Genomic DNA, 15,950 nt, shown 5'->3' with positions numbered 1-15,950 from the left:
CCTTCATATCTAAAGGAGAGTTTAGTTGGATACATTATTTTACTCTGGTAGTTCCTTTCACTTAATAGTTTAAATATTTGATTCCATTTATTTCTGGCTTGTAAAGTCTGCGCTGAGAAGTCCAAGGATAATCTAATGGTTTTTCTTTATAACTTATCGTCTTCTTTTCCCTGGCTCCCCTGAGAATTCTGTCTTTGTCGTTGATTTTTAATAATTTTAATACAAGTTGTCTTGGCGAAGGCTTTTATGGGTTGATATAATTGAGTGTTTTGTTGACTTCTTGAATTTTATGCTCCAGCTCATTCCTTAGATTTGGGAATTCCTCAACTATTTGTCTGAAAATGCTTTCTAGTCTATATTCCTTTTCCTGGCCTTCGATAATGCCCATTATTCTTATATTTCCTCTTCCAATGGTATCAGCTAGTTCTTGTATTTCTCTTTCATTATTTTTCATTCTTTGGTTTCTCTCTTCTTCCTTCTGATTTAATTCTAGATTTCTGTCTTCGATATCACTGATCTTTTCCTCCATTTGGTCGACTCTATTTCCCAAGTTTGCTATTTCATTTTTTCATCTCTTGCAGTGTGTTCTTCATCTCCAGATATTCTATTATGTTCTTTTGGAGGGTTTCAATCTCCTTGCTCTGCTCATCTAGGTGTTTTTTTCAGTTCCTGAAATTGTTGATATGAAATCATTTTGGAACCTACTGAATTTTTTCGTAAGTACTGTCCTGAATTCTCTGTCATTTTATTCACATATTTCTATGTCTGTAAGCTTATTTTCTGGAGATTTTTCTCTTTCTTTCTGAGATGCCTTGTCACCTTGGTTGTTCATGGTGTTTAATGAACTATTTCTCCACCTGGGTATTAATGGAAGTGTATTTTGCTGTTTTTCCAGAAAGAAGATTTATTATATAAAGGTATCTCTTGAGCCTACTAAAAAGAAGATGCTTTTCTTTTGGTTTCCAGTAGGTGACATCTAAGTCTCTTGGATCCTTGCTTTATGTAAAGCCTTAAAAATGCCTTTTTATTTTCTAGTAGATATATAATCATGCTCACTACCCTCAATTTCAGTCCCTGTCATTGTTAGCAACAGTTTCAGTAGCATTTGTTCAGATTCCCCTGGGGCTCCACACTGTTCGGTCTCAGAGTGTTTGCGGGGAGAGGACCTCTGTGTTATGGGTTGGGGCTGCGGCTCAGCCTTGGTTTTGCAACCACAGCCGGTAAAAATTAACTGTTGTTTTTCTGCTATCCTGCTTCTCTGCCTTCTGCCCTAATAACTGGGCCCTGCTGTTCGCTGGCTCCAGGTATCTCATAGCTTTTCCAGGCAGGGCTGTTCAAGGAACACACCACTTCTTCTCCCCTCCCCCTCTTCCTACAGGTCACTCCAGTGGCTGCGAGAGGAAGCTTCTTTATTTCTCCAAGTCCACTGCCCGACACCCGGAGTTTTTACCTGTGGTAGCTCTTATGTGCAGATCCCATGCTCAGACATGCTGGTGTGCAGTTTGTGTGTTTTTTGTTGTGTTTTAGATTTTCAGGTTACTGTTGTTTCAAGGAGAGAGGTCTGGGGAAGCCTTTCACTCTGTCATATTTCCAAAGATCTCCAACAACTAATTACAGGATTTTTGATAAATGGATTCATTCCCCTGTATATCACTCAGAAGTAACTTAACTAATACTGTTCTGAGTCGGGTCTCATAATTGAAAAGGAGATTAGTTTCCAGAAAATTTATTAAGGCATACATTCAGAAGCAACACCATGAAAATCACTCCCAGCATAGAGCCATATGGTCCAGAGTAAACTCCAAACTCCCAGCTTCTCTCTAGGAACAAAGAAGAGTTTGGATCCCACATCTAGTGCCCCAACTTTTAAAATCGCATCTGAGGGACAGGCTTCCAAAATACCTCACCCTGAAAGCCAAGTCGTGGCATGTACCCTGGAGACCCACAAGACTAGAGCAAACAAAGAAACTAAGTTTTCTTTCTTGACATTTTCTTTTTTTCCTCCTAAATTAAGTGTGGTATAGAAAAGAAATGTTTTAAGTTCTAAAACTGGGTCCAATTTATCAAGCTTTAAAAATATGCTAGACCCACAACTATCCCAAATGATAAAAAAAAATGATTTAGTACTTTTTTTTATCATTTTTTTAAAGTAGAAACTCAATAACTTAGAAACCAGCTCACAAATCAATCTGAGTCAATGTTTCTATTTTTCCCTCATGGGCAACATTTGTTTTTATAAGGCAAAATTGTAAAAAGAAATAGATAATCTCTATATATTCCATTTATTCATGGTCATATGAATATTTTACCTTAGAGAAAGATTTTTGGCAGTTATAAGCTATTTTTACAATGACCTACCAGAAAAATTTTTTTTATAAAAGGGAAAGCTTTAAAAAAAAAAAAACTTTAGAAGGAGCATGCTCTATTTCAATTGCTGTATTGTGGCAGGATTGCTATTCAATTTTATCATTGTTATTAGTTGCTAAATCCCCAGAAGTCAAAGTATGATAGCTTAAAAATAATCAAATATTCAATTAAAATTTTGCATTGGTCTTAATATGTTTTTCTATTTGTCATTTTAAAAAGAATGACATTTTCTCTGCACAATTCTCATAACTTCTTATTCCAACCTCTCATTACTCTATTGATTCTTGTCATTTAGTTGTGGAACTCCTGGCTTTTATTTGTTTATGATAGGGTTTATCGAAATATGGAGTGAAACATCATCTTGTCCAGACTTAAATTCAACAGGAATGTGCAGAAATGTAATATTTTCCTAGAGGGTATGAGATCAGCCATTGCACATTTTGCTCTTCAAAATCCCAACTAGGGTAGTCACAGAACACATATACTATGACTCAAGGTAATTTCCAAGTTTATTGACATATCTTAGAATAAACAAGTCAGGGAACCTGTATTTAATGGAGATGGTTGAATGCCAGTAAATAGGAATTTTCCTTCTATGAATTCTAGCTCCTCCTGTTTGGTTAAAACTGATATTTTTAGATGATTCTGTAATGGTAGAGGCAGGTAAGAATTAAAATAGAATTAATAACATTAGACCTAAAACGGAACAGCAAACATGGAAGTTAGAAGATTCTTAGGCAATTACAACATTTTCTCTTTTGAAAACAGTCTTATAGTTTCTTTGATTTGAGGTTTTGTTTAATAGCTTCTGTAATGGCTGTACCATGACTCTGCATTAAGATTTCAGCATGAATAACAACCTGTTCGTGTTTCATTTAACTCCAAATGAGAAATTCTGTCTTTTATTGTTTTAGGAAATTAGTCTGTGTACTATCGTTCCTGGAGCTTCATAATTAATCACTAAAGGTTATGGCTGTGTAGAGTTTGTGGGAAATAGATGCCTGAACAATTATAATTGTAGCTGTCAAATCAGAAATATAGTTATATAAGCGGCAAGGTCTCCCCCCCCACCCTTTTTTACAGTAACAAAGACTTCGAGGGTAGTCTATTTACTTGTGGAAATAATATGGAATATTTTTTAACTGCATTCCTTATTTCAAGAACTGTGCACAGTGACTTACTCTAGAGAATCCAAGATGATAACCATGTAAATCTTTATCCTCTGAGTCCTTGCTTGTTCTGACTTTTGTGTTGGTTTAACTTCTGAGCAGATGTTGAGTGTTTTAACTTTTAGAAAATATAGTTTATTGTGGGAAAAACAAAACAAAACAAAATATATGTGGTTGATTAACGTGCAAAGTTGAATTAGAAAATCTCAAGGTTACCTTCTTTCTTTATGTTATTCAAACACTTCATTAGATATAGAGCAAGATGTTCCTGGAGAATCAAGTGAGGTATGCTTGTTTTTATTAGATTCTGATACAAAGAACTGTTTTTAGATGTTTTTTCTCATAAAATTGTACACTTTTAGTGGACTATTTATCTTTCTTCTATATGTATGTCCCTTTTAAAAAGAAGGTAAGCCAGAATTTTTAAAGACCCTTCTAAAAATTTATTCTTGATATAGGCATCTTTTATTAATGGGGAATTATTTATTATGTCTACTCTTAAAAACTCATATAGTAGATTTAGAACTTTTTGTTCTGTTGTTAAGATAGTTTGTATAAAACACCTACAGATATATCCAAAATATTATCTCTTCTTTACAATAAAGAATATGAAATGATGTGATCATTCTTTATAGATCTTATTGCCAACCTATCATCATTCTGTCTTTCTTCTTAATCTTCCACCTTCTCCTTGCCCCCAACTAGATTATCATTAGACCGATGGCCAGAACTCCACTTCTGAGGAAGGATCTAACCAGTGTTGGATCTACTGCCTTGGTCCCTACATGTTATGCTGCTTAAATGTGTGTGAGTTTTATTAATAATTCACACACCACACAAAAAAAATGCTTTTGTACATTAATGTTAATGGCTAGCTCTGCTACAGTTTTGTTCTGTGATTTTGAATAGGTCCCTTCCTCTTTTTGTGCCTTAGTTACAGTGAAAGAATTTGAGATAATCAGCATTGCTTTTGAAATCTAATCTTCATTTCTGTGATTATTGAACATAGAAATTGATTCACGGGTGACTACTCTTTGAATGTTCCTTTCCTGCCTCTTGGGAGCTCTCTATATGTGTGTGACCTGCCTGGATTTTCAGTTTATTGATGAGCCATTTGTTTAGGCTGGTCTTAAAAATCTTGATAAAGTCAAAATAAATTACATCTATTACTTCCCTTCTATCTCTCAAGCTGTCATTCTGTCACAGAAGGAAATTAGATCGGTCTGACAAGACTTAATCTTTAGGAAGCCATGATGGGTGTTGCCCAGCATACTGTTCACTTCAAGATATTTGCAAATTGATTTTCCATATCTTCTTGGAAACACATGTATTACTTACAGATTAAATTCAAAAATTGAAAAATAACAGAAAAGGAAAATGTAAGCAATAGTTCTTAAACTAGATGTAACAAAATAGAATTTTAATTTCTTTCCCTAAAACCTTTGGAGAAATTTATTGCAAATTGTTGTCATATATATGTTACTTGGGAGATTGTATTCATAAATGGAGTTTACAATAGCTGATTATATTTTATCATTTTAGAAAGGTCATTTGTGAATTATTTGGAACTTGACAAAAAATTCAATACTAATTCAAGCAAATCACAGTGCCAGATTTCAAGAGCCAATTTACAGCATGTATCTACCCCTTAAGAGTATTTATTTATCTAAAAAATTAAAATAATAGTCATTATGCACTGTCATGATTATTTCTATTTCCTTTATAAATGGCAGTTTAATATGCATACAGTTTTTTTTACATAGAGTTGGGCATATTAAATATTCTCCACATTTAATGAATGTTCACATTTAGTGAACATATTAGTCTAAGAGAATTGAAAATAATCACTCTTTTTTCTAAACTCTAATTCTCTATGGTTCTATGACACAGATTTTATCAGTATTGCAGTATGAACATGACCAGTGTATGCAATGAACCTATCGCATGTGTTGAATCCAAATCAATAAATATTTGTATCTTTATTGGAAAGTCTTAAAGTTTTCTGGCATCTGAAGTGAATTTTTTTTTTTGTCTTTTTTTGGTCTTGGAAAAGTAGCTTTTATTATACAGAAATAATTTCGAAAACAATTGTTTAGAAAATTTTTATCACATTATGGCTCAAATTAATGTTAGTCTATCACTCACTCACAAATACTTTGTACTGCACTTTGGAACTAGAAAGCCATATTATCTAACCTTTGTTATTGAGATATAATTGACATATAACATTATGTTAGTTTAGGTAAATAATATAATGATTTGTTATTTGTATATATTACAAAATTATTACCACAATAAATCTAGTTAACATACATCACCATATATAGTTACAATTTTTTTCTTGTTATCAGAACTCTTAAGATTTACTCTTAGCAACTTTCAAGAATGCAATACGGTATTATTAATTATAGTCACCATGCTGTACATTACATCTTCATAACTTATTTTATAACTAGATGTAACTTTTGACTCCCTTCACCCATTTTGTCCACTCCTGCACCCAACCTCACCCTAATCCCCCACCTCTGGCAACCACCAATCTGTTCTCCATATCTATGAGGTCAGCTTTTTGTTCTCTTTTTTTTTAGAGTCCAGGTATAAGTGAGATCATACAGTATTTGTCTTTGTCTTATTTCACATATCATAATGCCATCAAGTTAATCCATGTTGACACAAGGCAAATTTTTATGAGTTTTATTAATAATTCACACACCACAAAATTCACTCTTTTCAAGTGTACAATTCAGAGGTTTAGTATATTTGTGCAACCATCACCAGTATCTAATTACAGAAATATTTCATTACATCCAAGAAACCCTGTATCCATTAGGAGTCACTCTCCATTTTCTTCCAACTCCCCAGATGCTGGTAACCACTAATCTACTAATGCTTTGTGCTGTCTCTATGAATTTGCTTATTTCAGACATTTCATATAAATGAAATTATATAATATGTGACCTCCTAGGTCTGACCTCTTTAACTTGACATAATGTTTTCAAGGTTCATCCATATTGTAGTATTGATCAGTATTTCATTCCTTTTAATGCCTGAATAATATTTCATATGAATATAGTACATTTTCTTTCACTATTCATCTGTTGATGGACATTTGGGTTGTTGCCACTTTTTGCCTACATTAATAATGCAGCGGCCGATGTTTATGTGCAAGTTTTTAGGCAAATATATGTTTTTATTTCTCTTGGGTATATACCTAGAAATGGAATTGCTGGGTCAAATGGTAACTTTATGTTTAACATTTTGCAGAAATTTCAAACTGCTTTCCAAAGTGGCTGCAACATTTTATATTCCCAGTATGAACATCGTGGATCACATAGTCATAGATTGGTTTTAAAAATTAGATTTTAATTTATCGTGCATTTCCTAGATACTCTGTACTCTACGGATTTGTTGTGCAAATGTCATGATGTTCCAACATTATAGTTCCCCTTTTTAGAGGCAGGTTGACCCTGCCAAGTAGCAGAAACTAAAGCATCCTCAAGAATGTTAAGAAGAACAAAGGTTATGACTTTAAAAAGAATTTAAGAAGTGAAATATGATAGTTTGGTTGATGTAGGAGGAGAGGAATTGACCTATGACTTTTCTAAAGTTTATAGTATATCAACATACAATAGGGAAATAAATTACACCACAAAGGGATCATCATAGCAGTATTGATATCAAATAAAATGAACAACATAATTTATTCAACTGTCCATTCTTAAATCTATTATATATTTTGCAAAAGATTGTTTTTTAGATATTTCATGTAGAGGCTATGACAAATATACTTACTATAATAAAGAGGGTGTAGAAAATGGGGAAAAAATACTTTTGTAGATGCGATATTCCTAGCATTAACTTGGCATTCAAAACCTTGGCTACTGGTCAGAGGTGGACGTAAGATTGTTCAGAGATTAAAGGTTAAAGAAGAATGTTACTAGCAGGAATAAAGACCTACCTATTTCACTTCAGGAGTAGGGGGAGAGTTGTGAAAGACTTCCCTGATGAATTAGCATGAACATGAGCACAAGATGAGAAGAAATCATATATTGGGGACTTAGTCACTGACTGAAATATCTTAATATACATTGTCCATGGATTCAGATAGGTTCCCAAGGGAGTTATTATATCTTCTTAGGACTTTTCCTATCTCTATAAGCTTATCATGGAGAACTAGGCCTAAATATTAAACCTGAGAACAGTTAAATAAAAGCCCTTTTAAGTGAATTGTCACATCAAAAATTAAAAACACAGTTATATTCATGTATTACACACATACATGCATTCTTTGTGTGTAACATATATAGCATGTTATTTCAAAGTTCCCCAGTTGTTTACATCTTAGTATGGAAGAAAGTTGGTGCTAATGAGAGAAGGGAGATTCTCTGGACAAAGTTTAATGGGTAAAGATTGTGTACAACCAGGAGAAAGAGAAATGAAGATTAGAGGCCCAAACGCTAACTCTGAATGTTTCACATTTTATCTCATTCTTTTCTGAACCTATAGTTCCTGAAGAAAGATATTTTTATTGAATTTATTGAAGTGACATTGGTTAATAAAATTACATAACTTTCAAATGTACAATTCAGTAATATGTCATGTGTATATTGCATTGTGTGTTCTCCACCCAAAGCCAAATTTCCTTCAATCACTATATATTTGACCCCCTTTATACTTATCTACCCCTCTCTTTCACTCTGGTAACCACTAAACTGTTGTCTGTGTCTATGAATTTTTGTTTGTCTTGTTAGTTTGTTGCTTTCGGTATTATACCTCACATATATGTGAAATCATTTGGTTCTCAACTTTTTCTTTCTGACATATTTAGCTTAGCATAATAATTTCAGGATTCATCCATGTTGCCGCATATGGCAGTATTTCATCTTTTCTTATGGCTGAGAAATATTACATTGTATTTATCTACCACATCTTCTTTATCCAATCACTATCAAAGAGAACTTTGGTTGTTTCTATGTCTTAGCCACTGTGAATAAATCTGCAATGAACATCAGAGTGGATATATCTTTACAAATAAATGTTTTCAAATTTTTTTGGGTCACTATGCAAAAAAGCACTTGCTGGGTCATATGGTAATTCTATTCTTAATTTACTGCTTTCCATAGTGGCTGTACCAATTTAAATTTTCAGTAATAGTGTGTGAGTGTTCCTTTTCCTCCAGAACCTCTCCAACATTTCTTATTACTTATCCTGATGATGATAGCCATTTTGACAGGTGTGAGGTTGTATCTCATTGTGGTTTTGATTTGCATTTCCTTAAATAGTGAGGTTGAGCATCTTTTCATATGTCCATTAGTCATTTGTATGTCTTCTTGGGAGAAGTGTCTGTTCAGGTCCTTTGCCCATTTTTACATCGGATTGTTTGTTTTTTTGTTGTTGAATTGTACACTTTTTTTAAAAATGCATTTTGGATATTAGGATCTTATTGGAGGCATTGTTTGCAAATATCTTCTCCCATTCAAAGGTTGCCTCTTTGTTTTGTTGATTTTTTTTTTTTTTTGCTGTGTAGAAACTTTTTGTTTCATATAATCCCATTCATTTATTATTGCTTTTACTCCCTTGCTTTTAGAGGTCAAAGTTTTAAAATCTTCTCTAAATCCAAGGTCCATAAGTTTAGTACTTATGTTTTCTTCTATGAAACTTATTGTTTTGGGTTTTTTTTTTTAAGGTCTTTGACCCATTTTGAGTTAAGTTTGGTATATGATGACAGATAGCAGTCTATTTTTATTTTGCAGGTGGCCTTCCAATTTTCCCAGCACCATTTATTGAAGAGGCTTTTAACTTTTCTTTCTTGTCAAAAAAATGAAAGTAACTTCACAAAGATTATTATTCTCCATGTTCAAACTGAGTCTTTGTCTATTTGACCTAACGCATTCTCAGACAAGGTTTCTTTTTCTATGTAAATCTAATTGCCAAGCCTCTTTAGCTGGGTCATGAATAGTTACAAGTGCCTCTTTTAGGTGATCAGTATAAGATCCTAATATTTATCTTAAATGGCTTGCAGAAATTGGCAAAGAAACTTCTAGAAACCTCCAGGATTTGTTTGCATCTAAATTATTTTTAACCAGGAGGCAAAAATCTTTTTCTCCAGATGCTCAAGTTTAGATTTTATGGGGCAGCAGCTTCAGTGAAAAATATATGCCTCATTTTAGAAGTAGAGTACAAATGCTCTTCCCTTCAAACTTTGTGGCTTTTAGCTGGCTTTGTCCTGCTAGGACATAATCAATAAAACATCAGTGCATTGTACTTGAGACGGTACCTGCTCATATAAAGGACGACCAAGGAACAACACATTTGTTTGTGTGTGTGTGTGTGTGTGTGTGTGTGTGTGTGTGGAGGCTCTGGGAATTAGCATGCGTGATTTAATAAATGTGTTTTTGCTTTCCCAAGTGAGATATCAAGCAGCACTAAATATTTCAGTGATATTTCCTTAGGAAATTCAAATGCTTTGAGTATAGACCTATTCTGGGGGGAGAGAAGGGGTGACATTTAAGGAATCAAGAGAATGGAGGAAAGTGTCCCCTTAGAAAGTTGTATTTTTGTTTTACCTTTTCTCTGACTGTACCTGCCATGGAGTTTTCTCAAAAATGCAAATATCCTTCACAATCTCTGTAAAAAAAAAAAAACACAGATACATCACTCCAAGGAATACTTAAGAAACCATCAGGAGAGGAAAAACTCATTGGTTTAATGGAATGCTGTCAAGTCAAATCAGCATCATGAACAACACTGGAGCAGAATTGATATTTTTGCACTGACATGTTAAAAGAAAAGTCCATGCATTATTTAGAAAACCCAGAAATCTGTCAGCTGTATGATTGCCAAGTTACCAGAAGCAGGAGGATGCTGCTTATGTTGAAAAGAAACACATAGGCATAGATCCATATTGTAACCTTTCATGTTCTATGCCCACCATGAATAGTCAGCTATTACGCGGTCAGCATTTTTGAGTTTTTCTCTTTTAAATTTTCAAGTGCTTTAAAAGGCAAAAGAGGTAAGTCTTTTATTCTAAAAAAGCAAAATGTCTAGGCTGTTATTTTAGTGTTAGAGTAAAGATGACAGGACCACAGAAAGACTTTTTTTCATCTTAGTGATTACTATACAGGATTCCCAGGAGTGTTTTGAGGTTGTTAAAGTAGGTATTACTTTTACACATTTATGCCATGAATAAGATATTTCTTAATCATTTTTCTTCCAACAAACAGGAGAAAACACTTTGTTTTAGTACTTTTACCACACTAGCATATCATTTATATACATGGAAAGTTTTATTTTCTTTTAATATAAAAATGAGTATATAAATACTATACACATCAGCATTTTTAATAACTTATTAAATATACAACAGTGTCATCTCTCTAATATCATATTACCAAAATATAGTACTTGACCTTCTCACGCCCTTATATTACTCCTGTGTGGCAAGTAAGACGCCAATGCTCTTCCTATAATTATATGAAGAGAAAAGAAAGGCACAAATAAATCTAGTATGTTCCTTAAAGTTACACAATTTAACAGTAGGAGAAAGTTAGCATTAAAAGAGACAAGATCTTATGTTTTCAGTCTAGTGAGCCTAATGTGGTTTCTATGCTACCATTATACCCCGACTTTTCTCTGCAAGCCACTGTGAATTTATAAATGTTTAATTGTCTTTATGACAGACAACACTTAATAAAAATCTTCTAGTCCATATTAGCTGCTAATTTACAGTCAATGAAGGGAAAAAAATCACCTAACTAGCTAACCAGGAATAGTGACCTACAATTGGAAATTAAGATTTTTGGCATCATCAATATTTTGGAAAAATCTGACCAGATAGCTTGTGTAAGTTGAATTGCTACTGAGGTGGTCCAATTTAAAATTGCACTTTACTTTGGTAGAAAATGATAAACTTTCTGGTATTGTTACTACTGGCAATCATGAATTAGATTAATGTATAGAACATGTTATTCTCTGTTTTCTGAGTCCCTAGACCTTCTATGGAGAGAGGTGTGCATGCTTTGGCATATAGATGGTTAAACTTTCTTTTCATGAGTTCTTGTGGGTTTTGTGTAATACAGGCAGGACTCCTTTAGGATGAACATCAATTTACACTTTTTTTATTTTCAGAAAACCCATCATCATCACTGTTATCTCCTACTTCTACTGACAAAATCACGATAAGTGAAACACTGAGGGAGCTACATTATTTTCAGTTTACTATGGAATGGTCTGAGATCCAAATTACTACTTTTTCCTAGCTCCTTTGTCTCTTGATGATGTTTTCCAACTCTGCCCTCTCCTTTTCTTCTTGACCAACCCTTTGTTAAATCTCCTTCTGAACTGTGTCTACCTTTAGAATTAACTGCTGGAAATATTAATAAGAGCATTTCATATATTGCAATAATGTTTCTGGAGGTCTGTGTGAGAGAGAAAAGGAGAGAAAAGAGATGAAGGAGAAAAAGAGGTCTCTCCTAGGCAAAGTCTTCCTGATTATTTCAGATTATTTCAACTTTGGACGTTACCATTATCTATTTTAGTTATTTATGAAAATGAGTTTGGTACATGCTGCGCTTTATGAAGTAGTTGTATTGATTGCAGATAACTAGATGCATCTGATCAGGATGAAGCCCAGCTATCAAGCAGGAAACAAGTACAGCCAGAATAGTTGGGAATGAGGAAAAATAAGAGTGTGCATTTGAGATTAAGTTGGAAAGTTGCAGAGGAAGCCAGCCGATTAGATTATTAGATGTTAGGAGATCTGGGTTCTAGAACTACCTCTTCCAAGAAGTAGCTGTGAGACCTTAACCAATTCTGTTCCTATACCTCTCATTTTCTGATGTATGTAAAATAGAAAATGGAATTAGATAACATTTAAAGACAATTCTAGTGAAGGTAATTCTACCTTTGTGCATAGGGTAAGTGACCAGTCCTAGTACTCTAATTTCAGAAGGGAACTAGACAATTTTTCTATATATAGGTAAAGGTGGCTATTTAGTTCAAAGGTGGCCTGTAAATAAATTTCAGAAAACTAATAATACAGATGTGGTTTTATTGTCAACCCTCACTCCCAGAATTCTAGTGTAACTAGAATACATCTTCTTCATACACATTAGATAACATTCAATTGCTATATAATGCATCTCAAAAGTACACACCAAAAGTGACCATGGTGTAAAACCCCCTCTGCCCACAATAAAAAGGTAAAAACATTAATATAACATATGCTAGAAGAAGAATTTGGCTGGTCATTGTTCTTGAAATAGCTAAAACCCAAATGAGAAGCCTTCTCTCTCCATTGCCTGCAGGACCAAATCAATTATATTTATCTACCTTCAGTTTAGAATAGCTTTGATTTCCATGAGCTATATGACTTAACGTACTATGAACAGCAACACTTTAAAGCTCTCTTCTGACTACCTGACTAGACTTTTTGTAAGAAATGTTGTAAATAAATAAAGTGCAATAGATTGTATACTTGAGTCATTCAGCAGTACTTCAGGATATAGTCTTCTCTGGGTATGTTAATATTAATGGGAAATGCATGCACTCATTAAAAGAAAATATACACCTTGTAGTTTGTATTTTAGACATTTAGGCATACTGTGTGATCTACTTTACTTGATTTATCTAGTCTGTAAGCTTCCTTGCATTCTAAGGACTAGCATTGTGTCTTAATAGCAGAAAAAAATAACTTTGTCTCATTGAATCAAAATTGCCTATGTGCAAGTAATTCATTTTCATATATGAGCTTTGTTGTACCAAATTTACTTTGAAGTAAAAGGAACACGTCTTTGTAGAGCACAAGGAAATACCTTCAGGCATCTGCCAAGAAATAGGAAAAGAACCTGTCAGTGTATTGCTATATTTACTATAAGGACTAAATGCAACAAAAACTAATAACAAAATGCAAGTAGCACAAATAAACTGCTTAAAATGAAGCATTTCCACATGTCTATCACCTTGCTGATCTTCTAACAAATTTATAGTCTCTAAATACAGAGGTCTAAATCTTCAAAGCTTGAAAAACAGAGGTGCAGCATGAACTAATCTTCATTTTTCCCCAATCTTACAGCAGCACTAATGGAAATGTATTTTGTTTAATGACTCTGAAATCCTGTTTGTAATTAGATGTGGGAATTGGTCTTACTTTGTAACAGATGATACTGGAATAATAATATGAGAGATGCTACACTGAGACCACTATCCTCCTAAATCTATATCATTTTTCATTTTATTGACAGGAGATGTGTTCTCGGGACAAAGAAATTGATTTTAAAAAGGAGAAAAAAGATCTAATAAAAACTTCCAATCCAAATATTTTAATGTTACTTTCAATATACTGCAGTGAGGAAAAGAAAGACATAAACTTTGTTTTTAATTTTAAGGGAAAAAAGTGTTTTAGATTTGTTGCATTGTTTCTTATAATGATTTTTGAGTGTTATTGTAAAGACTAGGTAGAAAAGTTTGAGTGACAGATCATATCATTGAAGCATTTATTATATGTTAATGTGATTATACAAAATAATACCACCTTTTAAAGAACAATTTTATATTCAAACAAAGAATTTAAAGAGTGAACAGACTGAATGCAACAGCTGTTCTGTACATGATGTTCTTCATTGTTAGTAAATGCTACTGTCACAAATCTTTTGGTTGCTAAAGATTTAGTAATATTTATAGGTATTAGATGTTTTTTAATTTAGTGCTTATAGACTCCAGAAGCTACACAAAGACTTGCAAAGGATTTAGATGTATTACAAATAGGTTTTATACTCACTTGAAAATACATGTGTTACTGCTATTTATGGTGGTAAGAATGATTTAGACACTTTCTTAGAGATTATAATTAGTATGTACCTAATATGATGGTACCTAATAATACCAATTTAGATATTATCACAATCATTTTCTTTTTAATTCATGTGTTGTACTCTTCTTAGTAGATCCAAGACTTGGCAAAAGAAATATTGTGGGTCATTTCCTTGGAAGCTCAAATTCGTTTAGTAATCTGGTTTATAAAGCAGTTTCGCACCTATTTATTTCCTTTGATTATCACAAAAATCCTCTAAAGTAAATAGCCTGCGTAGTATCAGTATCCCTTTTTGGAAGCTGAAGAAACCAAAGCTTGAAGAGGCTCAGAAATCTGGTGAAGTTCAGAAAGGATATAGTCAAATAATTACGTTTTACTCCAAAAGCAACATTCTCACATGGCAACATAACTCATTTTGAAAAAATTCAATCAAGAATGCATATGGTTCCATCAATTTACAGGTTAATAGATTTTGGTGACTTCATAATTGGTGAGAACAAAATGTAATTAGAATGGAAATTTTCCCAAACAATAGGTGTCATGACACTGCTCACGTTGCAAAGCAATGGAGTAGATTTCAATTCAGAGAAGGTGAACAGAATCTTTTATTTGCTATGCTAACTAGCATTTTTTTTCATGAAATATAGGACCATCACTGGGTTCCCTACTCTTTCCTTGAAAAATAAATCAAAGATCATATCAGTGACAAAGCAAGAATTACAAAATCCTTGTTTCTTAAGGTTAAAAATAAGGCATGAGCACATTCCCTTCCTTGTGGTAATATATTGCAAACACCAACATATTTGTATTGGAGGTTTTCATTAAATTGTCTTTTCCTACCTTTTAAAATAAATGTGTTATTTGCACACAAAGTCTGTTAGCTGTAATGTCTAATAAAATGACTTATGTGAGCTCAAATGTACCAGTTAACTGTAAGAATTCTAGATGCTTCATTATAAAATATTAGAAAGCTCCTTATGTTCATTAGCCTAGAATACTGATTTACATAAAGTTGTCATGATAAATATATAATCAATAGATCAACTATATCAACTTTAACAGATGTTAGTGATACATAGTAGCTTCACAATAAATATTTACTGAATGCTGATTATATAGAGTGATATTACATTCTATACATTATACTGAGGGTCCTAAGGGTTACTATACTGTAGGACATACTATAATTTCACCTCTGTCTTTTATTATTTTTTTAGAAATTAAGACTTATACTTCATTGATTAAAAATGTTTGATTTGTGCATGTATTGATTTATTTCCATTTGTCACTGAAGATGTGAGAAGCATAAAATGTCGTAAACAAAGAGATTTCACAGGGTAGTTGGAGAAATTAGATAACTCTTAATGTGAAACTTGTAATAATTGACAGAAATATAGAATAATATGCCTCAAATATCCAGTAGAAACCTATTAATATTGGTAATATTATTTTGTTAATTAAAATTTTTCACAATATAATAGAATTTTTTTTCATTATATATGCCTGAGCAGTCCATTTATAATTTTTAGCACTTTAAAATTTCTTTCTTTCTTTCTTTCTTTCTTTCTTTCTTTCTTTCTTTCTTTCTTTCTTTCTTTCTTTCT

At 32.9% G+C, this 15,950-nt stretch overlaps 1 protein-coding gene across 1 annotated transcript in view; it reads left to right on the top strand.

Annotated features, from left to right (window-relative positions):
• The window catches only part of DACH2 (dachshund family transcription factor 2), a 683,066-nt gene that overhangs the window by 448,677 nt on the left and 218,439 nt on the right, over nt 1-15,950 (top strand). Inside the window, exon 7 of the mRNA XM_039870200.1 lies at nt 11,118-11,135. Within this exon, the coding sequence (XP_039726134.1) occupies nt 11,118-11,135 (18 nt within the window). The remainder of the gene's footprint in view (nt 1-11,117; nt 11,136-15,950) is intronic.

The sequence above is a fragment of the Pteropus medius genome, unplaced genomic scaffold (genome assembly GCF_902729225.1).
Source record: "Pteropus medius unplaced genomic scaffold, Ma_sr-lr_union100, whole genome shotgun sequence".
In the NCBI taxonomy this organism is placed as follows: Eukaryota; Metazoa; Chordata; class Mammalia; order Chiroptera; family Pteropodidae; genus Pteropus; species Pteropus medius.
The sequence above is the reverse complement of the archived record's forward strand: the minus strand, read 5'-3'. Positions and strand labels throughout refer to the sequence as shown.